This window comes from Aegilops tauschii, chromosome 5, assembly GCF_002575655.3.
Source record: "Aegilops tauschii subsp. strangulata cultivar AL8/78 chromosome 5, Aet v6.0, whole genome shotgun sequence".
Lineage (NCBI taxonomy): Eukaryota > Viridiplantae > Streptophyta > Magnoliopsida > Poales > Poaceae > Aegilops > Aegilops tauschii.
In genome coordinates this window covers 537,031,239-537,057,304 of record NC_053039.3, presented here as the reverse complement: position 1 = coordinate 537,057,304, position 26,066 = coordinate 537,031,239, and the positions used below count along the sequence as shown (strand labels likewise).

The 26,066-nt window shown below is 45.6% G+C and overlaps 1 protein-coding gene across 1 annotated transcript; it reads left to right on the top strand.

Annotated features, from left to right (window-relative positions):
• Positions 1 to 20,672: 20,672 nt before the first annotated feature.
• Positions 20,673 to 26,066, top strand: LOC109760248 (probable methylenetetrahydrofolate reductase (NADH)). Its single transcript, XM_020319083.4, has 12 exons — positions 20,673 to 21,038; positions 22,066 to 22,248; positions 22,407 to 22,467; positions 22,555 to 22,637; positions 22,814 to 22,987; positions 23,410 to 23,583; positions 23,658 to 23,758; positions 23,852 to 23,963; positions 24,421 to 24,501; positions 24,597 to 24,774; positions 24,986 to 25,320; positions 25,855 to 26,066. Exons 1-12 carry the CDS (start codon positions 20,820 to 20,822, stop codon positions 25,936 to 25,938), a joined length of 1,785 nt encoding a protein of 594 aa, XP_020174672.1. The 5' UTR covers positions 20,673 to 20,819; the 3' UTR covers positions 25,939 to 26,066.

Here is a 26,066-nt window from a genome sequence, read left to right as displayed (position 1 = left end):
ATGAACTTTGAGTTTATGATCAGATCTATTTTATCCATGAAAGTTATTTGAGTTTTGATCTCTTATATGCATGATTACTTATAGCCTTGTATTTCTTCTTAGAATCTTTGGTTTAGTTAGGCCGACTAGATCGATTTTTCTTGCCATGGGAAGAGGTGCTTTGTGATGGGTTCGATCTTGCAGTGTTCTTTCCCATTGATAGGAGGGGCAGCAAGACACGTATTGATCGTTGCCATTAAGGATAACAAGATGGGGTCTATTCCTACATGAATAGGTCTTGTCTACAACATGTCATCGTTCTTATTGCATTACTCCGTTTCTCAATGAACTTAATACACTAGATGCATGCTGGATAGCGGTCGATGTGTGGAGTAATAGTAGTAGATGCAGGCAGGAGTTGGTCTACTAATCTTGGACGTGATGCCTATATAATGATCATTGCCTGGATATCGTCATAATTATTTGAAGTTCTATCAATTGCCCAACAGTAATTTGTTTACCCATCGTATGCTATTTTTCTCGAGTGAAGCCACTAGTGAAATCTACGGCCCCGGGGTCTATTATTTATCATATTTTCTTTGAGATATATTTTTATTTGCTTTTGTTTTCAGATCTATTATTCTAAAAACCCAAAAATATCTTGCTGCGCTTTTTATTTATTTAATTTATTTTGTTTTATCGAGAGATCTATTTATCCAAAATCATACAAATCAATCTATCTTTTTACCCATGAGGGATTGACAACCCCTCTTACGCGTCGGGTTGCAAGTATTTGTTCTTTGTGTACAGGTACCGTTGACATAGTGTTGTTTGGTTCTCCTACTAGTTCGATAACCTTGGTTTCATCATTGAGGGAAATACCTACCGTAGCTGTGTTGCATCATCCCTTCCTCTTCGGGGAAAAACTGACGTGGACACGAGCCATCATTGTCCACCTCATGGATATCCGCGAAGCCGGCTTCTTTCTCCGTCGTCAGGGCGCAGTTTCGCGAACATTGACGGCGGGTGGCGCGGGAGGAGCCATACAACACGACTTTGTTGACGGCAGCCATGATGCATGCGGTACCATGCTCCTTCGTGTGCCGGCCTGAGCAACTCGCCACTCCTCTGCGAGCTGGCTTGGAGCGACGAGTTGTTGAACCACACGCTGACTTGTAGCAGCCACTTGCTCCTCCGCGCGCTAGCCTATAGCCTCGCCCATGGTACTGACGGCCTAGAGTGGTGAGGGAGGTGGAGCAGCGAGTTGCCTGGCTCATATTCGGCGGGCCACCCAGCCAACTTTTATGCCGGAGAACTCCTCTTCCTGCTCGTCGGTTGCCATGAAGAGTGTGAAGAATATGGTTCAAGGAGGAGATGGGGAGCGGAGGTGTGGTGCGGTGTTTGCCCGGCGTCTGGCCTTGTTTAAATAGTGGGCGGGCGCGAAGAGCCAACCGACGTTATGTTTAATGCCCACTGGCTCGCGAACGGACGTGTGGCCGAAGTAGGTTTCTCGACATACACAGAGGTTTGATGGAGGCAGACAGGCAGTCTATAGCCATTTGAATGCGGCGAGGAGGCGTGTTCAGTCGGGCGGTGCTCTCTCGACCGCCGCACCACTTCAATGCCGGCAGTATGAGGCCGCGTCCACTCTGGGTCGGCGTCAATGCGGCTAGCAGGCGTCGAGCGGGAAAGCACATGGGCGAGGGAGGAGCATTTTGGGTGGGCCAGTTGCCAGACGCGGACGTGGCAGCGGTCCGGATGCCCGCACCCCCCCCCCACACACACACTTTGTCTCCGATTTGCGAAAAAACAGGTTTGAACCGCTCGCCGGATCGAGACAGGCCGGCGTTGGATGGCAAAACACGTCTGGACCGAGCGATCTAGATGGTTGCGGGCAGTTTGAGGGTCGGTGTTGGAGATGCCCTTAGTACTTTTTTTACCTCTCGGTGGCATATTAATATCACAGTAATCGTCCTCATGTCCCACACCTCGGATCGTATTGACGTTTGGAATGGTGTTGTACTCTAGGATAGTGAGGGGTATAGTAAAAGCACCTTGCATGTTAAGTATCACTTTATTGTCTAGCCATAGTGAAATATAATGGAATTCAATGCAATGCATCACAGATAACTAACAATCCATGTTACATGCCACCTATTTAACTAGGTGTAATAATCCATCCCTTATTCTGCTAGTGATTCCGGTGTAACTAAATGTAAAAGGTGTATGTGTCGCCAATGGGGCAACCATCACGCATGAGATGGAGCCGGTGGCGGGGCATGACACCGATGATGATGGTGGGGATGCGGCACCGGGGTGGGAGTTTCATGATGTATGGGGTCCGGTCCGGAAGGAACCGACATGGGTGCCACTATGAGGCCTTCCATCGCCTCGTCCATCGAAGAAGGCGGCGGGGGATGATGACGGTGATGTTTGTGGGGCTGTGGGGCTGGGGCGCGATGATCATGGTGTATGGGGTCTGGCCCAGAAGGAACTGGCCTCGGCACTGCCGTGAGGCCTTCCCTCACCTCCACCACTGATGGAGACGACGTGCGGAGAGGCGGGGAAGGGATGATAGGGAGCGGTGGCAGAGGGAGGTTTGGTAACGGGGGCAGTGGAAGGTTTGGAAGCGGGGGCAGAGGAAGGTTTGGTAGCGGGGGGAGAGGAAGATTTGGAAGCGGGGGCAGAGGAAGATTTGGTAGCGGGGGGAGAGGAAGGTTAGGTAGCGGGGGCAGAGGCAGGTTTGGAAGTGGGGGAAGAGGAAGGTTAGGTAGCGGGGGCAGAGGCAGGTTTGGAAGCGGGGGTAGTGGGAGGTTTGGCAGCGGGAGAGGAACAACTGGCACTAGGTCGTCGGGCATGTAAGACAAAGGAGGAGGGATGACATCGCCAGGCATGTGATTGTCACACTTGTGAGGCGGTGGGGAGGGGATGGTCGACGGTGGGTCACTTGGCATGTGGTTGCGGGGCGCTGGGGAGGGGACGACCGTCGGTGGATCTCCAAGCATGTGGTCGCGGGGCGGCGGAGAGGGGATCACCGGCAGTGGGTCGCCAGGCATGTGGCGCGCGGAAGAGGTCGTGAAGAGCATTAGCGACAGAAAGAGCACAAGGAGCGGTGCGGAGCTCTCGTGCACGGCGGCCATGACTATGTGGTATTGCTTGCAAGATGCAAGCAAGTTTGCTGTGTTGTGTGCTCACTGCAAAGTTGTACAAGGCGAGGTAAATATATAGAGGGCATCGGTGTGAGATTATTTGGCGAGCAATTATAATCGACTAATTACCGAAAGGGTTATCTGTAAGATAAAGAGGCAACTAATGAAAAAAAAAACCAGGCAACTAGTGAATGAATTCTAAAAAAAACTATACTAGGAAATGATATGGATGGGTATTACCCTCAGCATTAACGCGCGGAGAGGCGTATACGTATTCGTATGAAGGCGCCTTCCACCTTGGAGTACGTATCAGCAAGGATGTGAACTCGTAAGAGCAACTCTAGCAGACCCCGCATTCGCCCCCGACCCGCAAAATAACCACCAAAATGCGGGTACGGGCCGGAAAGCCTGCCCGACCAGACCCCGCATCCTGCCCCGGCCCGCAAAAATTTTTAGGGGGCGCGGCAAATTCCCGACCCCAACCCGGGAAAACGCGGGTTTCACCCTCGCGGCTGCGGTGCCCTGCATCACAGAGAAGCAGTTGGTGGGAGGGACATTTCAGCCCCGCGCTCTTTTCCCCCTCCTTCCGCCCGCCCGCCGCCGGCGATTCCGGCCATATCTGCGGGCGGAATCGCTCCGCGGGGCCGCCCCACACCCTCCTGTGCTGAGCCGCTGCAGCGCCCCTCTGGATCCAGCGAGAAGAGCCGCCCCCAGTCGCCGCCGCCGCTGGGATCGACCACCGCCGAGCGCACCACCCTCGTCGCCGCCCGGGATCACTCGCCACCGGTTAGTCCCTTTTTTGTGAATTTTGTGAGCTGTGTAGTAGATTGACGCGCCGGTGTGCGTGTAGATGGAGTTGACCCCGTGCGAGAAGTTCTTGCTATCCGATTCGTTCGATTCGGACGACTCGGATGTGGAGACCATGCTTGCGACCTTTCGGCAGCAAACATTGGTCATGGCGCTTGCCGTGAAGGAGCATGAAGACGAGTACCGGAAGAGGAGGCGAGGATCTACTGTCGGGCGTCTGTGCATTCCGCGGAATCGCTATCTTGGGAACGAGATGTTGATGCAAGATTATTTTTCGGAGAATCCTACATATCCTACACACCTCTTCCGCAGAAGGTACCGAATGCGCTGATCCCTTTTTGTGAAAATTATTGAAGCTTGCGAGGCAAATTGCCGGTATTTTACTCAAAGAAGGAATGCCGCAGGCTTAAAGGGATTTAGTGCATATCAAAAAATCTCCGCAGCTATGCGGGTGATTGCATATGGCGTTCCGGCTGACTATGCCGATGAGTATCTTCGCATTGGTGAAGATAGCACAATTGAGTCTGTGCGTAGATTTGCGAAAGTGATCGTCCGTGTCTTTGGTCCCGAGTATCTTCGGGCACCAAATGAAGATGACACAAAGAAATTAATGGCAGCTAATGAGAGGAGAGATTGGCCTGGCATGCTAGATAGCATTGATTGTATGCATTGGAAATGGAAAAATTGCCCCAAGGCTTGGCAAGGAATGTATTGTGGCAAGTCTCGTGATGCAACAATTGTGCTAGAGGCCTAGCATCCGAGGATTTATGGATTTGGCATTGCTTTTTTGGTATGCCTGGCACACTCAATGATATCAATGCGTTGCAACGCTCTCATTTGTTTGCTAGGCTTGCTAGTGGTGATGCTCCTGCTTGCAACTACACTATCAATGGGCATGAATACACAAAGGGGTACTATCTTGCAGATGGTATATATCCTCATTGGTGCACATTTGTCAAGAGCATCAAAGAACCCAAAACAAAAAAACAATGTGAATTTGCAAGGGTGCAAGAGGCAGCCCGAAAATACATTTAAAGAGCATTCGGTGTTTTGCAATCTAGGTTTGCCATTGTCCGTGGTCCTGCTCGTTTTTGGGATAAGAAAACCCTGAAGAACATCATGACTTGCTGTGTTATCCTGCACAATATGATTCTTGAAGATGAGAGAGGAATGAACTTAGAATTCTTTTACGACAATGTGGGTAGCCGTGTCAAACCAGCTAGAGACCCAAACCGCATTAGAGCTTTTCTTCAGACATACAAGGAGATTGAAAATGCAGACACACACTTTCAACTTCAGAAAGATCTCATTGAGCACCATTGACAAAGGGCTGGACAGTGACTAATTTTTGTATTCATTTGTATTTGTATTCATGACAAGTTTTGTATTGCATTATTTTAATATTATTTTAAGTTTGCTACGGTGATTTGAATAATTCCTTGTAATGCGGATGATTATTGTTTTATGTTTGATTTGAATAATTCAGTTTGTTTTCGATTGTTGAATTATGTTGGATTTGATATTTGCGGGTTGATGATATGCGGGGATGCAGCGGCGCAAAGAGCAGAACCCGCATAGCCGACCCGTAAAAAAGCATATTCCGTGAATATACTTTTTTATGGATCCGTTTGGGGGGTCTGCATCTGTGCCAGCCCGCGCCGGACCGCAAAAACTGTTTTGCGCAAACTGCAAACGCGTTTTGCAAGGTCTGCTAGAGTTGCTCTAACACACACATGAGCGATCTCTGTCAAAACAAAACGAGTTAAACTAGCTAGCAGTTCTAGCCTAGCTAGTTACCGACGTTGCAAACCTCTCGAGCTTTCGCTTTCTTCTTGGGATATCTTTAAACAAAAATCTTAGATGTGATCAAACACTCTTCAGATGTGATCAAACATGGCAACACACAGAATCGACTAATCATAGCAGATTGAAAAACCAACTAGTTCAGTCATGTCCAATCGTTCTTATAATTCTACACGAAGATTTGAGCTATGAATCTGAGCATACAGGATAATTATTAGTTCGATCTCATCTATTTTAGTCAAAAGACAAGTTCAGTCGTCTAGTAGTGAATGTTTGCAAATCAGGTAAAGCGAAATCAGCTGATCTGAGCAACACAAGAAAGACCGATCAGTTCGATCTCATCTGTTTTCGTCAAGAAAGACAAGTTCAGTCATCTAGTGAACATTTGTGATCAGATGTAACAAAATCATTCGAACGGGGAAGGAATATTTAATAGCAGTGAAAAAAGAAACAGACAACTTATGCTAGATAATATCAACGTCTTGTTTTTATGCTATGATAATATCAACGGGGAAGGAATATTCAAAAGTAGATGTGCAAAAAGCAATATCATGTCCATTCCGTCCACATCTTTTTTGTTTTTTCCTCTTGTATTGTGTCTACGTCTCACCAAAGCCAATGTTTTTATGCTCTGATAATATCAACGTTTTACTGTGTATGCATAACTAAAATGATGTCGGCGGCCGAAATGATGACATCGAAGGTTCCAGGATCAATGCAGAAGAATTTGTTAATTTTTTTCAAGTGTCTGGCTTTACTAAACTTAGAATTATAATTCAAGTTTTATTAGCACATAACTTTCTTCGGCTCCATCTAGCTTTAGTTTCTTTCTTTTCTGCGAAAAGGCCAAATATTAAGTAGCATAGAGCCTTACGAAAAAGACATCCTTACGGAAAATGAAAAATTACATATAAATTCTTGGGTTGTTGAAGACTTCTTTCTCCTGTATTCACCGGTGGCGCACCGTGAGCGAAGCTCGTTGCCGCTCCTGCTTGTTTAAACCCAAAAGCGTGTACAAGTAGTGGCCAAAAAGTCATCAATGCAGACTAGAAAACGGTGTCGGCCGCGATCTACATAGCAAAACGCCGCCTTGGAAAAGAAAACATTGAAGAGGGACTATAGAAAGCCTCAAGTGCAGCTAGATGGAGGTGGGTAATGGTGAAAAATGGTAGTGGGTGATATTCGTACTAGAGAAAATGCCTATTTGTATCTGAAACATCCGCATCCGAACTAAAATGAAAATGAAAGGTATCCAAATTTATGTTGCATATTAAAATATAAATATGATATGAGATTTTTGACACACATATGAATATGGAAGTGCGTATATCCGTATCCAAATAATTACGTGAGCTAATCCTATATTCTATCTAAGAGAGTGATCCTGCTACTTTTAATTATCTTAACAAGCATGCTCCCACATCACTAAAATAGTTATATTCGTTAGATTTACTATCTAGATGCATTACCATCTGTTTGATCATGGGAATCCTCCACCATGCAACATACTTTAGTGAGTTATAAGTGGGTATTAAATCACACTAAATTTAGTTGTGAAACAACCAACTAACTATTTTTTTAGCCATGCGAGATGCCACATCATCATGTCATGCATGTAAATTATAAGTTACACTTTTTGCATTAGCATATCCATGCAACACTGCCACATCATCAGTTAATGCATGTAAGTCATTGGTTAATTTTTTGCATTACGTTTTGTGCTCTCATAGACATGGTATATGTGTTGGGCGCTTTGAGCATACCTATATAGTTGATCCTTCATTTTTTAAGAAATGGCACTCCTTTTCTCTATTTAAATCGCTACAATGTACTACTTATTTTTTCTACATACAATCTTTATAGGTATGCTCCTATAAAGTTGATCTTTCACCTTTTTTAGAATTACACTCTTTTAACTACAATCTATTTTTTCTCTTTTATACATGCTTATGTTATTTGCTTCATATTATTTTAATATTTTGAAGTTTATATAAAGAAAACTCTTATATTTTATATTCATTGCTTTTAGTTGTTCATGCAACACCTAATTATGCATGTCTTTTTAACAAGATTACCGCAGCAATGCGCGAGGAATCATCTACTTTAAGCAATACTAGTCCCAGTATGCTAATTATCCAACATAAAATCCTAGGAAGTGGTTAATTGCTTTAGTGATTAAATTAGAAATTATTATGCATTATAGTAGTATTTATCCATAACATGTCTATGATTGACTTATTGGGCATCACAAATTGATTATTTTGTGTCACATATATGTTGATTTATTTTATTTTAACAAATATGTCGCTATTATTCGGATCCTTTACAAAACAAGTAAACATCTGATATGTACCCATATTCAAATAACATCCACTCCGTATTCGTATTTAGTAAAATCCATATTTGCATTTGTATTTTGTTTTGAAATATAAGAAGTGAGAAGAGGATTATCCAATCTATTTCCACTCCTAGAGGCGAGGAACACAAATCTCACGTGCTCCCTTTGCTTTTAGTTATGAAAAACTTTTATTGGTTTGCTCTACATTCTTCTACATTTTTCTCAATCTCTAGGAAAAACATGACAAGAAGAAAAGAATCAAGATTGTTGTCATTATAGTGCCACCCTTCCATTTATGTCGGAATATATTCATACAAACAAATTCAGAATTATATAATTCCTTGTGAAACATTTCCTGTAGGGCAGTCTATTTGTCAATTACTTTTTTTGATAACGATGTATCCATTACGTCCATGTCTTTTTCTTTTTCTTATTCCCATTGTATTGTGTCCACATATTACTAAATCCAATTTTTGTATGCTTTGATAACATCAAACTTTATTTCTTGAGAACACTATCAAAATCATTGAATGGTAATAATCACCAGGTTAGTGTCACCAATTTAGTATGTCTCTCATTTTTATTACAACTAGCTAAATACTCGTGCGTTGCAACGGAGGTAACTTTATTTCTAGTGTTTTAGCGTATGAATTTTAGATGAGTTTGAGATTGAGATATGCCGCGGGGAGGGAATTCATAGGCAAAGGTAAGAAAATATATAATGCGATTGAGATTGTGTATGTACAACTATGTGAGTTGATTTTGTTGTTTGCTTGAAAGAGATTTTTACTATTGACGATTTATTTGATTTTTGTTGATTGATTTATAAGGGATTTCTTTTTTAGAAACGAGAAGCTGGGGTTAGTTTGAAAAATAATAATGGGGTTACCGTGTGGTTCTAAAAAACGATGGAAGGGGGGCATGTATTGATAGGAAGGGGTGTGGAAATGATGAAAGCAAAATGAACAAATTCCCATTTATTAGTAGATACTAGTTAAATACCCATGTGTATGACGGAAATTTATTCTATTGGTCAGTCGTAGAAATTTTTTGATTGGGTTGAGATTGAGATATGCTTTGAGGAGGGAATCCATAGGAAAAGGTAAGGAAGTATGTGATGTCATTGAGATTGAGATCATGTACATACAACTACGTGAGTTGATTTTGTTGTTTGCTTCAAAGAGATCTCTTGTTATTAATGATTTTTTTAAAAAATTTGTTGATTGCTTACAAGGGATTTCTATCTCAAGAAACGAGGAGGTGGGGCGTTGGTTTGATATTTCTTAATAATGATTACCACTTGGTTTGAAAACAAATCGATGGAAGAGGGCATGTATCGATGTGAAAAGAGTAGAAGCCAAGCCAACAAACTCGTTCTAATAGTAGATATATGCCATTCTAAACCTACATCAAGAAAGGCCTCTAGTGGCATCCCTCGACATACGCCACTCATTACACCTCGAGCTCTATGAATGAAGGGGGGGGGGTAGTTCGGACCAAGAAAGCAATGGCATCAAACATTATTTTTAGATAAGAGGCCTACGGCCCGGCGTTAAATTAATGATGCCCTTACAGCCGAGGACAAGAGGTCCAAACAACGATACAACACAACGCAACAAAGAGAAGCAAAATAAAAGCTTCAACAAGATACATGGATGCCTAGGAGCAACAACACAACTCAAACAGGTAATAAAATGAGACACTGGAGCCCTCATACATCACTACTGCAGGATGCTGCTAACGCGACACTACGATCAGAGACCCTTCGACGAAACTGTGTGTGATGCCATAATCGCAAAAGGTGCAAAACGTTTGCGATGGAGGATGCATCAAACATGATTCAGATTTAAGTTGCGTGTGCGATGCAGGGCATACGGTTCAGTCCACTTAACTGTTTGCGATGAGGAGGAACAAAAGAAACGGGCTGCCAGATGAAGGTGTGTGCGATATACAACATACGGTTCACTCGGATGAACTGTTTGTGATTAGGTAACACAAAAGAAACGGCCAGCCAGATTCAAGGTGTGTGCGATATACGGCATGCGGTTCATACTGATGAACTGTTTGTGTTGAGACAAGAGAACAGAAACGGTTCAATATAACAAGATGTGTGTGATATGCGGCAAACAGGTCTGTAATCAGAAATGTGTGCAAAAACCAATAATAACACAAACGGTTGCTGCTAATAAGACGTGTGTGTTGTGCGATGGGATTGCATACAGAACAACAACATTATATACACACTTATAAGGACATGGTTGCATAACCAAATTAAACATCCACTTACATAGGTGGCTACTACAACCATGGCATTTGCACACACCAAAGTAAACTATTACATGCATAATTACATAGGTAGCTACTAAACACATGACATTTCCACACACTAATAAAGTAAACTATATATTACATGCATGATTAACTAGCATAAATGATTATTTGATCATCATTTACTTCTTGTGACGCTTGCTCTGCTTGTGGCTCGATCCGGGATCGTCAATTTGGGTAACGAGGCACTTCCTCATGTCAACGATCCACCTGTGCATCTCGTAGCATGTGTACACGCTCTTGGCCGAACCTGAGGTGAGGTTCATCCAGTTGCCGCATCCAGGCCTTGTGCCAGGATACGGGACTTGTTCTCTGGGCATCCTGCTTCATCTTTTCATAGTAGGGGTCGATGATGGCCGAGGCGAGTTCGACCAGGGAGTCCTGCTTCGTGCTGCCCCAGACCCTGTAGTGGTCACGGATTTCGACAAGGTTCTTGCAGGCCAAGCCCGTAACACTGAGCGCTTTTACATCGTCTTTGGTTTCCACCGTGGCGAACTTGTAGTCGGTGCTGTTGACAAACCTGTTGAAACGATCGCAAGGCTCTGTGGCCATGCAGTAGTGGTAGATGAGAACATGATGGCGCACACACAACTGGGCGACGACAACCTTCTGATCTATGTCGGGACGACCGACGGTGTACTGGAGGTCGATGCCGATCACCTTGTACTTGTCTCGAGCAAGCAACTACTCAACGTTGTTGATGTAGTCGTCCACCACGGCCGGGTCGATGGTGTACACCACCGAGAGATCCGTCTCCCTCGCATGGGTCTCCACTCTATGCTCGCGAACTCCATTGGAGCGCCGCTAGACATCCCCTCTCTATGTGTCGTCGTGGGTGTGCTTGTTGTGTTGTGGGGCGTGATTGAAAGGTTGAAGAGACTAAGGTTATAATGGCCGCAGGAATTAAAGGGGAAGTCGGACGGCCAGGAATATCGACACGCCATGTTGGCAGTTCTAATTTGCAGCGCGTAACTCCATCATGCCGCACGTAACTGCATCGCGTGGCAACGCGCGCGGCGCAACCGCATGCATATGGGGGCCCCGACGTGATCGTGCGCACGCCCAACCGCTGGCAGAGCGCGCGCGGAGGGACGCGAGCAGAGCGCTCCGCAGTCGCCTCAACGGCGAGCAACTATATATATATGTGTGTGTGAGTGTGTGTGCATATAGCAGTTGAACGCGCAAGGAAAAGCTGTCCACAAGCCGAGTGCGCCGACGGACACGAGCAGAGCGTGCCAACGGACGCGAGCAGAGCGCGCCGCGGTGCCTAACGGCGAGCACAGCACGCTCCGGCGTCTACGACGGGATAGACCATTCAAGCCAATCAACATGTGTTCAATTTTATATATCAAAAAGTAACGAGATAGACACTGGCAGCACACCTTATAAATTGACGGATGGAGTACTAGTTACAGTGATGCATATAATTAGGCAAGAAGAAAGATGCATCCATCAACGTACGACCTCCTCCTCCTCAACTCAGTGCGCCGGGCCACCGACCGGCGGCTAAGGAGCGGCGGCTTTTGTGGCGAGGTCAAGGTGCTTCTCAATAATGGCATCCAAGGATTCCAGCCGGTTGAAGAAGGCCAACGTCGTAGCGTCCTCACTGGCCTTGTAGATACCTATGTAAATGATTCGCTCGTACACATGGATGTGTAGGCCGACGGTTTCTTGCAGGGCGAGGCACCTCGCGGCGAGCGCGACCTCCAGGTGGACATTCTTCGTGGCGTCAGCGGGCAGTCACAAGGCCACCAGTGCTTGAAAGAGGTTCTGACCATGGAGGCCGATAAGGGTGGCAGGCAATGAGGAGCCCGGGCGCGCGGGCTGGAGGAGTACGGCGATGTCGTCCGCGAGCTTCTTGACGACGGTGAACCTGTTGGTGGTGTGAACGATCATCTGGTCGTATTGAGAGTCGTAGCTGGCGTCGACGGCGGCCATCCACCAGCCGGTCGCCAACAGCGTGTGGAGACGATCCACGGTGCCATGCTGCAGGCCGGCGTCGTGGACCATCTGGCACAGCCGCTGGCCGCTCACGCGCATCGCCGCCATGAGTCTGGAGTGAGCACTTTTGCGCTTATTAGTGTAGGTGCTTAGGCAAATGCTTAGGTGCGTATGATGTGGTAGATGCATTGGAATGGAGGACGCCTTTATATGAGTGCAAACTGCGTTGCATTCACATCGTGCTGCCTCTTTTCCCGGTCGTCCTCCCATTACTCCCCTCATGCATTCACACGATGCTAAGAAGGATGCATCATTGGCCGTTCAACATTTCGGGAACCGCTACCCTCTCTCTTGTCTGCATTAAAGCCGTATCGGGAACTGCACCGCCCGCTGTCAAATCGAATAGTACTACGCTGCCCGCTGCACGTCCGGCTGTACACGCCTCCTCGCCTCCATCTATGCTTAATTACTGAATTTTAGTTGCAAAAATTAGATACTGCTAGTGATTTTTAGCTTCATATTTTGACAAATCACAGTGTTACAAGGTTGGCAAATGGCAATGTTACTAGATCAACAAATGTCAAGCTTTCTAGTTTGACAAATGGCAACATACCCAATATGACAGATGCAAATCGCACCAAATTGTTTGTAAGTGGTTCACACGGGTCATCCAAAAGAACCATTTGTGTTCAAGAGATGCACAAATCCTGCTCTCACTTTGCATACGGGTGTTCTATCTAAAACGTTTGTGATCAAGAGCCATTAAAACCAAGACACGTGGCGTCACGTGAATGGTTAACCGAACGCACACGGTTTGAATTATACAAACATTTGAGATATTAAAGTGTCAGCTACTTTTTTCAAAATGCCTTTGTTGGCTGTCATATTCGAGTGCGCCTCCTCTTAAAATGGACACGAAAAATACCACAACATGGCGGGTGCCCTTCCATGATAGCATGCCAAGTTTCATGAATTTCAGACGAGTTTTAGATTTACTAGAATTAAAAAACCAGGCATCTCAATGTTTTGCCGGCAATCAACGGTGCCCTGGTGTTTGAAATTCATTCACATTTCTTGTGTGGGATCTAAGCATGCACCCAAGGAGACAAATTTGATTTTTCAACCAATTTATATGCACTGGAGCATGCGCATGTAGTTCAAATTTGAATTATGCACATAAATGCATTGAAAACTCAGTTAATGCATAAAATATCCAAACGAACCCCGAAAAATCACAAAAAATCACACAACACTCCTGTTGTTCTATGTTGACATGAGAAAAAAATTTGAAAGCAATAAGAGGCAATGTATATCGTTTCGTCCCCAAAGGTGGGACGTTCCCTACCGAAAACCATCATGCTTGTTGTGAGAAACATAGACCCAAACCTGCCCCAAATGGGACAAAATTTGTACCACGGCATGTTAATGCCGCTCCATGATAGCATGCCAAGTTTCATGAATTTCAGACGAGTTTTGGATTTACTGAATTTTAAAACCAGGCATCTCAATGTTTTGCCGGCAATCAATGGTACCCTGGTGTTTGAAATTCATTCCCATTTCTTGCATGGGACCTAAGCATGCACCCAAGGACACATATTTGATTTTTCAACCAGTTTATATGCACTGGAGCATGCGCATGTAGTTCAAATTTGAATTATGCACATAAATGCATTGAAAACTCAGTTAATGCATAAAAATGTCCAAACGAACCCGAAAAATCACAAAGATTCACACAACACTCCTGTTGTTCTATGTTGACACGGGAAAAAAAATTGAAAGCAATAAGAGGCAATGAATATCGTTTTGTCCCCAAAGGTGGGACGTTCCCTACCGAAAACCATCATGCTTGTTATGAGAAGCTCCGGTTTGTGAGAAGCATAGACCCAAACCTGCCCCAAATGGGACAAAATTTGTACCACTGCATGTTGATGCCGCTCCATGGTAGCATGCCAAGTTTCATGAATTTCAGACGAGTTTTGGATTTACTAGAATTTAAAAACCACACATCTCAATATTTTGCCGGCAATCAACGGTGCCCTGGTGTTTGAAATTCATTCTCATTTCTTGCATGGGACCTAAGCATGCACCCAAGGACACAAATTTGATTTTTCAACCAGTTTATATGCACTGGAGCATGTGCATGTAGTTCAAATTTGAATTATGCACATAAATGCATTAAAAACTCATTTAATGCATAAAAATGTCCAAACGAACCCCGAAAAATCACAAAGATTCACACAACACTCCTGTTGTTCTATGTTGACACGGGAAAAAATTGAAAGCAATAAGAGGCAATGGATATCATTTTGTCCCGAAAGGTGGGACGATCCCTACCGAAAACCATCATGCTTGTTGTGAGAAGCTCCGGTTTGTGAGAAGCATATACCCAAACCTGCCCCAAATGGGACAAAATTTTTACCACGGCATGTTGATGCCGCTCCATGATAGCATGCCAAGTTTCATGAATTTCAGACGGGTTTTGGATGTACTAGAATTTAAAAACCAGGCATCTCAATGTTTTGCCGGCAATCAACGGTGCCATGGTGTTTGAAATTCATTCCCATTTCTTGCATGGGACCTAAGCATGCACCCAAGGACACAAATTTGATTTTTCAACCAGTTTATATGCACTGTAGCATGCGCATGTAGTTCAAATTTGAATTATGCACATAAATGCATTGAAAACTCACTTAATGCATAAAAATGTCCAAACAAACCCCGAAAAAATCACAAAAATTCACACAACACTCCTGTTGTTCTATGTTGACACGAGAAAAAAAAATTGAAAGCAATAAGAGGCAATGGATATCGTTTCGTCCCCAAAGGTGGGACATTCCCTACCGAAAACCATCATGCTTGTTGTGAGAAGCTCCGGTTTGTGAGAAGCATATACCCAAACTTGCCCCAAATGAGACAAAAAATTTACCACGGCATGTTGATGCCGCTCCATGATAGCATGCCAAGTTTCATGAATTTCAGACAAGTTTTGGTTTTACTAGAATTTAAAAACCAGGCATCTCAATGTTTTGCCGGCAATCAACGGTGCCATGGTGTTTAAAATTCATCCCCATTTCTTGCATGGGACCTAAGCATGCACCCAAGGACAAAGATTTGATTTTTCAAAGAATTTATATGCACTGGAGCGTGTTGATGTAGTTCAAATTTGAATTATGCACATAAATGCATTGAAAACTCACTTAATGCATAAAAATGTCCAAACGAACCCTGAATAATTCCAATTCTTTTATGATCACTACAGATAAAAGGTCTGGCAATTCAAACATTGTCCATGGCTGTTGTGACCCCATTATGTAATTCAAATCAAGACGAAAAATCAAGTAGATCCCACACAGGTTATTAAAACCGACCGTGTGAGATGCAACACAAAATATCTTCGGACCGTGTCTGAATAAGGGACCGTGTCTGATGACACTTTGCGCGCCAGTTTTTTGGCTGAAGCGATTCCAAATTTTCGGCTTCCCCGGAAATATCTACCTCCCCACCCCCTCCCCCTTACCAAAAGCCACATTTCCCCTCTTTCCGCCTTCCTTTCCAAGTTGAAACCTTCACTCCTTGCTTGCAGCGCCGCCGCCTCCTCGCCGGCGACCCTCCTTCACGCTGCTCGGCCTCGCCTATCCAGGCAGGTAATCCACACCCGACCCCCATCCTCCTCCTCCTTCCACATCCCACATGCCCCGACCGCCGGCGCGAGCGCGACACCTTCCACCCAAATCATCGACCCCTCCACCAAATAAGCGCCGGCCTAAGCCATGGTGCACGCAGTATAGCCAGGACCTCAAGGAGCATTTGGCAGCGGAGAAGCAAATCGCAGCCGCACGCGCGGATGAGGTCGCGATGGCTGCCATTCGTGCCGACCCCCAGATCTTGGAGGAGCACCTTGCCGTCGAGGCCACCGTTGACGCCTCGCGCGCCGATGCCGCGACGCGGTTGGCTGCTTTAAACGACAGTTCGTGGCGTTTTCTCGAGGCCACCGTCGGTGCCTTCGATGAAGACTACGAGGTGTTTTCTCAGCGTGCACGTGCTTACCTCATCTCAAGAGGCAGCAGGTTGGTGCCCGGAGCGGCTCAGGCAACTCACCACTACAACGAGGGCGCCCACGATGCGGAGGCCTCGCCCTCTTCCATGTCCAAGGAGCCAATCGTCATCGATATCTCTGACAATAAGGAATAGCTTGTCTTATTAGCTCACTATAAGGACCCATGTTTAGTTTGCTAGCTACTTCCTTTCCTTAACAAATTCTAGTGAATTGTGCTATCTACTTTTACCATGCAATCTTCTGCTAGTGTATATGTTCTATATGTCATGCAATGTGGTGTTCAATTAACTACTTGGTTCAATTCTGCAAATGTGATGTTCAATGCTTCAGGGTGCAATATTTCTAAGTTGTTAACCATGCTTGGTTTGGTTAATTGTCTGATCTTCTATTAGGAGTATGTTATATTGTTCAATTGGTGTTTAGTTAACTTCTTGGTTCATTTGTTGTGGCTTGGTTCACTTGTTGTGGTGTTTAGTTAACTGCTTGGTTCATTTCTGCAATGCGATATTCAATTGTTGTGGGTGCATTCTGTTATTGTATACCATGTGAGGAACAAATCGAATTTGGATGTACTAAATACATGAGAAACAAATACAATTGCTATATTTCCAAGTTGTTAAGCATGCTTGGTTTGGTTAACTGTCTGATCTTCTATTAGGAGTATGTTATATTTGTGCAATGTGGTGCTCAGTTAACGTTTGGTTCATTTGTTGTGGTGTTTAGTTAACTGGTTGGTTCAATTCTACAATGCGATGTTCAATTGATGTGGCTGCATTCTCTTATTGTATACCATGTGAGGAATAAATCGAATTTGGCTGCACTTAATACATGAGAAACATATACAAGTGCTGTATTTCCTAGTTCTTAATCATGCTTGGTTTGAATAAATGGGTTTTCCATGTGGCTTGAATTAATCTGATTAATTAATCTGATGAATCTGCAAAGGTTTATAAGATGGTACTAACTATTATACCTTGCCTTTTTGTAATCCTTTGCCCCGTTTCCAATATAGAGAAGATATTTATGCACATCCTTGTTTTCAGGCTTCACTGATGATTACCTCTCAAACCACCTCAGTGGTCAGGAGGCGAGGAAATTTTTCATACAACACCCACGGTTCAATATTGAAGTGTTCCTGAAGAGGTCGAAGGATGGACGGTCAATCATCCATAGGCACTGGCCTAAAGTTGCAAAGACCTTCAACATGAATGAAGGCTCAATATTCGCCTTCCGCTTCAGCAGTTTTCCAGATGAGATGCATCTCTCTATGTACCATCTATGATTCTAATTTCTAAAGGTTCTAGACGTTGCATGTGAAACTTGCTGCTGGTGCAGTTGTGTAATGGGTTAGCTGAGTGCTGAAGCTATATCATGTTGTACTCCGATGTATTTTAATTATGAAATCCTGCTTCCTTAATATGGAAATGGAATATATTATGTGCTTAATATGAATGTCAATTAGATTAGTAAATGGATTATTAATAATAGGGCAATTAGCCTACTAATTGGCCAATTAGCTTGCTAATTGGGTTTTTCTATTGAAAACGGTTAATGAGAAACCACCGTGGGCGATGACCTCAGGCAACGCACATAGCCGTGTTGAATCAATGAACAATCACACACGACATTCTCTTCAAAACTGTTTGCGTTACGCCACCTTGCGCAAACGTTTTCCTTGTAGTTACTGTGTGGGATGTATATACGAACGGAAACGTTTAGTGGTGACTGACTGTGTGGGATGTACTTACGACCGGAAATGATTTCGCCTGTATAATTGTATTTTTTGAGCACTACTGTACGTATTTCTGTATTTGAGTGCTCGCCGGTCGCACACGACCTCATTTTGCCGAGCATATGTGCCAGGAGGGCATATCCCCAACGATTTCTGGGTCGTGTGGGAAGGACCCCTATCGCCCACACTCACTTGGTGACGGTTCCGAATGCCGTCACGGAAAGGGGTTTAAAACTGTTTGTTTAGGACCGACGCGTACCAGTGCATGCCCGAAGCACCAATGCTGTGAATGGAGCCCGCTCGAAAGGGGATCATCCGACAGAGGGGTCGTGGCACTGCCATCGCTTGGGTGCTCAGCAAGCGAGCGCCATTCTGTTCCATCTTCAGAAGGAGCCCCCAGCTCCTCACCCCGGCTCGAAGGGCGCCGCACCGTCGGACGATGGAATGCTCACCACCCTAGAGCGCGAATGAAGACTGGCGCCGGAGCACCAAAGGAAGGTCTTCGAGCACAACCGCCTCGCCCAACCATGCTCCTCACGAGATCACCACCGTCGATGCATGGACTCGACACACGGCGAGAAGAAGCCGCCATCTACAGAACTCACCCTGGTGACCAGTAGCATAGGACCTTGCTCACTTGACGGAGCCTCCAAGAAGGATACGACGACACATCGCCGCCACCGCCTAGTCTGGAACCTGCCATACCAAGGGTTTTCACCCAGAGCCGATGGTGAATGGGGCCACCCATGATGACACCTCCAAGGAGGAAAACGACGCACACGAGCGTCGCCATCACCGGCACCGACGTGGTCGGGCAGAGCTTTCGCTCGGGACTAGACCCCCACCAACCAGGTCCTCAGCCATGGCCGACCAAGGAGAGATGCAAACTACGCTCGAAACAGGCGGAGTGGCAGCAACGACCACACCCGCATGCCGGACGCTCCTGGAGTGAGCCACCTCGCCGCCCACACGGCCGAGACGACAAACAAGCACCCGCGCAGCGACACCCGTCGGAACGATGCCGCCGTGCCCACTGTCTGGAGCCGCCGCTCCGGCGACCGAAGAGACCCAGCCTCACCCACCACACACACATGCCGATGGGCCGCAAGCACGCAGCTCGCCGCCCCTGCTGCCGCACTAGCGCAACCATGCCACCCATGCCGCCAAAGCTCGCTCCTTTCAACCGCACGAAGATGACACCCAGATCTGGGCCGCCGGGCACCCCAAAATCTGCAGCCACGAGGGCCACCAACAAGAGGGGGCCTTGCCCATGGAGGCCATCGGATCGGAAGGAGCACACCTGACTGGTGGATCCAGCATCGGCGGCGGCGTGGGCCCCATCCGTGGCCGCCGTCCATCAACGAGGAGCCGCGCCACCATGAGCCCAACGGCGATGGCCCGCGCAACCCCCCGCCCGCCGAGGACCGCGCCGCCACCAGGCAGGCCACGCCCGACAGGGACAGAGGAAAGACGCAGGGGCCAGATTGGATCTCGCCGATGGCTGGAGAAGACGGAGCCTGGAGGGTAGGGAGATGGGAGAGAGGGGGAGGGAGCGCCCTGCCGCCGCCGCGGGCCGGCCGGAGGCCGTCGACGGCGAGGGGAGGAGCGCGGAGGATGGGGTGGTTGGGCGGGGCGGCGGTGGTCGCCTCGTGAGCCGCCGGAGCAACCCATGAGGCCCCGTCTTCATGGCATCAAGCATGCCATGATCAATGTGCTAAAATTTGTTACATTTCCCCATGTTTTGGCTTTGCTACAATGAGAATTTGAGTTTAATTAAGACGCACTCCCTCCGTCCCATAATATAAGACCGAGCTTGCAAAACGATCTTACATTATGGTACGGAGGGAGTATGTTTCTTGAGATCCAGCTCCACAAAATTTGATTTGCTATACATTGTTTTGAATCTGTAGAGGAGAAGATGACAAGAAGAGGCGAATCGAGATTGTTGTCACGATGGCGCCACCCCATTCCATTTTTGTGGAGCTGGGCGAGTCGGCAGGAGTGGCCCTGTCCCCATCTCTATTTTTCCTTTGTTTTTCTCTTGGATTATTATGTCCACGTGTTGCACGACCTCTGGTGCTCCGATAATGTCGAAACTTTTACGTACATGGAAACACCCCCAATATTCAGTGGCAATTCAATCACATATGGCAAGCTCCACTCAATTTTCTTTTTTACATATATTTTGGCAATTGTCACCGGATCACCAAAGCAGCGGAAGTCCACAGCGCTCGTGGAAGAATCCCACGAGAATCAAACGTAGGTAGACATGTCGTTGCCTACCACTCCGAAATGAGATCGCATAGAAAAATCTTCACCGAGTTTCAGGGGGCCCACATGGCAGCGACGGCGAGCCAGACTTCTAAACCCGGCTTGGCAGTGGTCAGTGTCCTGCCCACACATTTGGGTAGGTGCAGGACAGCGACGCCGGGGGACCGTGCACCCGCCCCACCACGACCTCCGTGCACCCGTCCCACAAGCGCCACACCTAACCACCTTCGCGCATACAACCAGGCCCCACCGGGCAGAGAGCGGGCCAGCCTCGTGCGCCGCGCCCATCCAGCGGGAGTGGTTGGTGGAGTCAGATCTCCTATAAACCCACTCGCCACCAGCCGCTACCCCTCGTCCACCCGCCCCGACGCCATTAGAGCCGTGGGAAGGTTCTAGAGGAAGAGGGAGAGGAAGATGAAGGTGATCGAGAAGATCCAGGAGGCGGCGGCGAATGGCCGGACCGTCTTCTCCTTCGAGTACTTCCCGCCCAAGACGGAGGAGGGCGTCGAGAACCTCTTCGAGCGGATGGACCGCATGGTGGCGCACGGCCCAAACTTCTGCGACATCACCTGGGGCGCCGGCGGATCCACCGCCGACGTCACCCTCGACATCGCCAACCGCATGCAGAACATGGTACGCGCGTCTGTCGCCTTCCTACCGCTCGCTCGCCGCACCCCCTCCGAGCGCGCGCGATCTGATCTGATCTGCTCTGTTTCGGCGCGCCTCCCGCTGGCGAGATGTGCCGGGTTCGATTGGTTTGCTTGGCTGGTTTGATCCGGCTAGGATTTAGGCGCAATGCGAGGCTCTGTAATTCGTGAGGGGGTGCTGGGAAGCATTTTCGGTTTTAGGGTGATTGGATTTGCTTGCGGAATCGTCGCTTCGTCTCGATGGAGTTTGGTGGAATAGTAATTAGTTTAGATTGCTTCTACTCCAATTTCAAAATTGAGCGGGCGCATTTGGTGCCAACAGCTGATTTATGATGAAATGGAACTGTTGCCAAGTAGGAGTTCATCTGCTTCCATGTGGTTTAGTTACTGATTGTGTTTAAGAGACAATTATTGCTTACTTGCTAGCTGAGTTTAAGAGACAATTATTGCTAACTTATGCTTCAAAGTGAGCAGGGGAGTGTTATATTATTATTTTTATGCTTGTAATGCTTAGTTCGACGCACATTTAAACTATGGAACGGTAGGGGCTTTGTTGAGATTAGTAATTTTGATGAGCTGAGCCACATTGACTCCCTGAGTTCATCCATTCTGACTCGGTCAACACTCTCAGTAAGGGGCTTGTTGCTTACTTGCTTTCTGAGTTTTTCTGGGATGAGTCATTTTGTTAGGATTTCCTGTCTGGGTTTCATGGCATCGTGGTCTGAATTTCTTATGTCATGTGCTCAATGTTGGGTGTATCTATGTGGGGACAGGGAAATGTGCAATTGTTAATGTGTAATTCCATGGAAAGTAGTGACTGTTTTTTTTTAAGTTTGGAAGAAGACACTCATTTGATAGTATTAAAGTTTACTGCAAACATTCTGTCATGCCAATATGTTGCTCTGGATAATTCCAAATTAATTCTGAGGCTTCCTTTAAATTTTCAATGATTCTTGTGTTGCTGCCATAAATATTGTCTGGACTTTTAACATTTCCATGTTATTATTTTGCAGGTATGCGTGGAAACGATGATGCACTTGACGTGCACCAACATGCCAGTGGAGAAGATCGATAATGCTTTGGATACCATTAAGTCCAACGGGATTCAAAATGTTCTCGCACTTAGAGGAGATCCTCCACATGGCCAGGACAAGTTTGTTCAAGTTGCTGGTGGATTTTCTTGTGCTCTAGATCTGGTAAGTACCTCTTACTTCTTCCAACAGATTGAATGTAATGAAGTCTTATTATATTGGAGAGGCATGGACATGATGGCAAGCTTATTGCTGTTGCTGTTGCTTCTGATATCTTGGATTTCAGATGTTGAGTCCTGATGCCTTCTGTTTTCCAATTGCAGGTGGAGCACATTAAAGCCAAGTATGGTGATTACTTTGGCATAACTGTCGCTGGCTATCCAGGTTAGCAAAACTTAGCTTCTCTCTACAGTCGGTGGACAGTTTCAATGTTACAGATTATAATTGTCATTTCTGTTTTTCAAATGTCAGAGGCACACCCTGAGGTAATACTAGGCGAGGAAGGGGCTACGGAGGAAGCATATAGCAAAGATCTTGCTTACTTGAAGAGAAAGGTTCTCTTCAATCTTGTTGGTTCTTTTAGTTGAAAATGAAAACTGTATGGTTACTATCCGGCTATCCCTGTTGATTGTTCTTCCCCAATGATGTAACATGTTGCATACCCTATGTACTTGTTGAGCATAAAACTGCTCTTGGTCAGCTTCATTCTCAACCTACATTTTCTCTGCAGGTTGATGCTGGCGCTGACGTTATAGTCACCCAACTTTTCTATGATACCGATATCTTTCTCAAGTTTGTGAACGACTGCCGTCAGATTGGTATAACCTGCCCTATCGTTCCTGGCATAATGCCAATAAATAACTACAAAGGATTTGTGCGCATGACTGGATTCTGCAAAACTAAGGTATGGTGTGTTTCTGTAGCTCCATCACAAGTAATGACATGGAGGAAAGTGTATCTGGCCCGTCCCCCCTTTGGATTCACATCTTTCCCCAAAACACAAGGCAAATTGGTTTATTGGGTCATTATATAAAATTACAGGAGGGAAAAAAGACATGTTTTACTAGTACCTTCATTATCTCCCTTCAGTATATCACCCTTGATCTCGATTTCTTGGAATCTTCCATGGCCATTTGCACCGGATTTTGAACTGGGATTCATGGGAGCACCTGAAGGGGTGGATTGCTTCTGATACACTACACCTTTTTGATGGGAGATAATCGAACAAACATCGAACATATAAAATATGTAGAATCTGATATTTTGTTCATTTACTGAATTTCGGATTGTGGTACTAATAGAATGCCACTTCAATTGTAAAAACAGATACCAGCTGAGATTACTGCTGCCTTGGATCCTATTAAAGACAATGAGGAGGCTGTGAAAGCATATGGAATCCACCTTGGTACTGAGATGTGCAAGAAAATTTTGGCTAGTGGGATCAAGACTTTGCACCTGTACACACTAAACATGGAGAAGACTGCTTTAGCAATTCTGATGGTGATTTCCTTGTCTTGCTCGATTTAATATTTTTTTTGACGAGTTTCTAACGCCTTGACTTTTTTTTTTTCCAGAATCTTGGATTAATAGAGGAGTCCAAGCTTTCAAGAACATTACCTTGGAGGCCACCAACTAATGTTTTCCGTGTCAAAGAGGATGTTCGCCCTATATTCTGGTAAATTTTTCTGAATTTTTCTTTGTGAAAGTTGATTGAGTATTAGTACTACACATATACTCATTCAGTCTTGTCTATGATATAACCGAGCAGGGCCAACAGACCAAAGAGTTACATTTCAAGGACCACTGGTTGGGATCAATACCCACATGGACGGTGGGGTGATTCCAGGAACCCATCATACGGAGCACTTAATGATCACCAGGTAATTTCATTGTCTTGTTGTTTGAGTCTACAATAACGGTATGCACAACAGTTTTGCACAGATACTGCATGCAACATCTTCATAACACTCTAAATCCAGAATCAATACAAATTGTAGACTTCTGTTAAAAAAATATACAACTTGTAGACTTTGTCTTCCAGAAAGAAATATAGTTGAAAGTGAACATTTACATAAGATCCAGAAATGTTGGTTCAGCAGAAAATATTGGTTGCCCAACACTCTTATTGATGGGCTCTGTCTCTTAGTTTTCTACGAAAAGAAACATTTATCTGTTTCTTAGTACCAATTCAACCATCTGCCCATGCAACATAATTCAGTTGTCTGGCATTGGCTATTCACTGTTTCAAAGATTACCATTAGTAGTGGGCCTGCTTTTTTGTGATTTAAATTTCATAAAGTTATAGTTGTATGCGATAACATATCCGCTCTTTCACAGTTCACACGGCCACGTGGACGTGGTAAGAAGCTCCAAGAGGAATGGGCTGTTCCACTGAAATCTGTGCAAGATATTAATGAGGTAACTCTTGAACTACATGATAGTAATACTCTGTATGCCATCCAAACAATTTCAAGGTGTCAATGTTTTTGCTAATCCGCCTTTCTCACCTACAGCGGTTCGTGAACTTCTGTGAAGGAAAACTTAAAAGCAGCCCATGGTCCGAGTTAGATGGTCTTCAACCTGAGACGACGATAATTGACGATCAGCTGGTGAAGATTAACTCAAAGGGTTTCCTTACCATCAACAGCCAACCTGCTGTAAATGCAGAGAAATCCGAGTCTCCTAGTGTTGGTACGTCAAATCTGCTTTGCTGTATGCTTGGTCTTCTTCTGGTACTGCTGGGAGGAAGGTTTAGGTAGAGACGATATACTCAGACATAAATAAAACCTTACAATCCTTGCTTTAGTAACGCTTTCTTTACATCCTTGGGTCATTAGTGTTTCTGCCGCTCTGTATGGTGCGTGCCTTACCAAACCTGCTTTATTTCTGTTCTGTTTTGCAGGATGGGGCGGCCCAGGAGGCTATGTTTACCAGAAGGCCTACGTTGAATTCTTCTGCGCTAAGGAGAAGCTGGGCCAACTCATTGAGAAGAGCAAGGCATTCCCTTCCCTCACGTACATCGCTGTGAACAAGGAAGGGGAATCGATCTCAAACATCCCTGCGAACGCCGTGAACGCTGTCACATGGGGTGTGTTCCCCGGCAAGGAGATCATCCAGCCTACCGTCGTTGACTCGGCGAGCTTCATGGTCTGGAAAGATGAAGCGTTTGAGATCTGGTCCAGGGGATGGGCCTGCCTGTTCCCGGAGGGTGACTCATCCAGGGAGCTGCTAGAGCAGGTACTTTCAGATCGCCCGTCGCTCTTTCTTGCGCTATAACAGGCTCAAAGAAACTTTTTGTGCAGATAAATGCTTTGCATTTAGCTATACTCCTTCCGTTTATAAATATAAGCCTTTTTAGAGATTTCAATACGGACTACATACAGATGTATATAGACGTATTTTAGAGTGTAGATTCACTCAGTCCATATTGGAATCTCTAAAAGGGCTTATATTTAGGAATGGAGGGAGTAGTTACAAGTCTTGATATCTCCCAGCTTTTGCTAAAAACTTGTCTTTAGAATAGAGAACCACCTTTCAGACAATCAGCTAATACTAAGAGATATTACAATTGTTTTGGTACCACATGCTCTCTGAACCATAATCTAACCATTTCCACCTGGCCTCCATAATATAACACATCTACCTAAGTTCCACTGACACTCCGATATATTGCTACTTCTGAAATGCTGCAAAGATAACGTCGATACCACAGCAAGCAGATAATATATCTCTAGGGGTTTCGCTGACATCTTTCTTGCTCTTCACTTGCAGATTCAGAAGAGCTATTACTTGGTCAGCCTCGTGGACAATGACTACATCAGCGGGGACCTCTTTGCTGCATTCAAGGAGATCTAATTTCGATGATACCTTACAGTATGCTGTGTTTGACCGCCCTCCGCTAGAGTCCTGTAATATGATTTGTCGTGATTTCTGTCGATTTATCCAAACCACTCAATATGAATAAGAGTTTTCGATCTTTGTTA

Bases quoted from the DNA above. Each gene is read 5' to 3' on its own strand.
- LOC109760248 (XM_020319083.4), top strand. From the start codon at position 20,820: ATGAAGGTGATCGAGAAGATCCAGGAGGCGGCGGCGAATGGCCGGACC. The intron at 22,638-22,813 runs GTTCTCTTCAAT...TTTTCTCTGCAG, and splicing joins TTGCTTACTTGAAGAGAAAG to GTTGATGCTGGCGCTGACGT. The intron at 24,775-24,985 runs GTACGTCAAATC...TCTGTTTTGCAG, and splicing joins ATCCGAGTCTCCTAGTGTTG to GATGGGGCGGCCCAGGAGGC.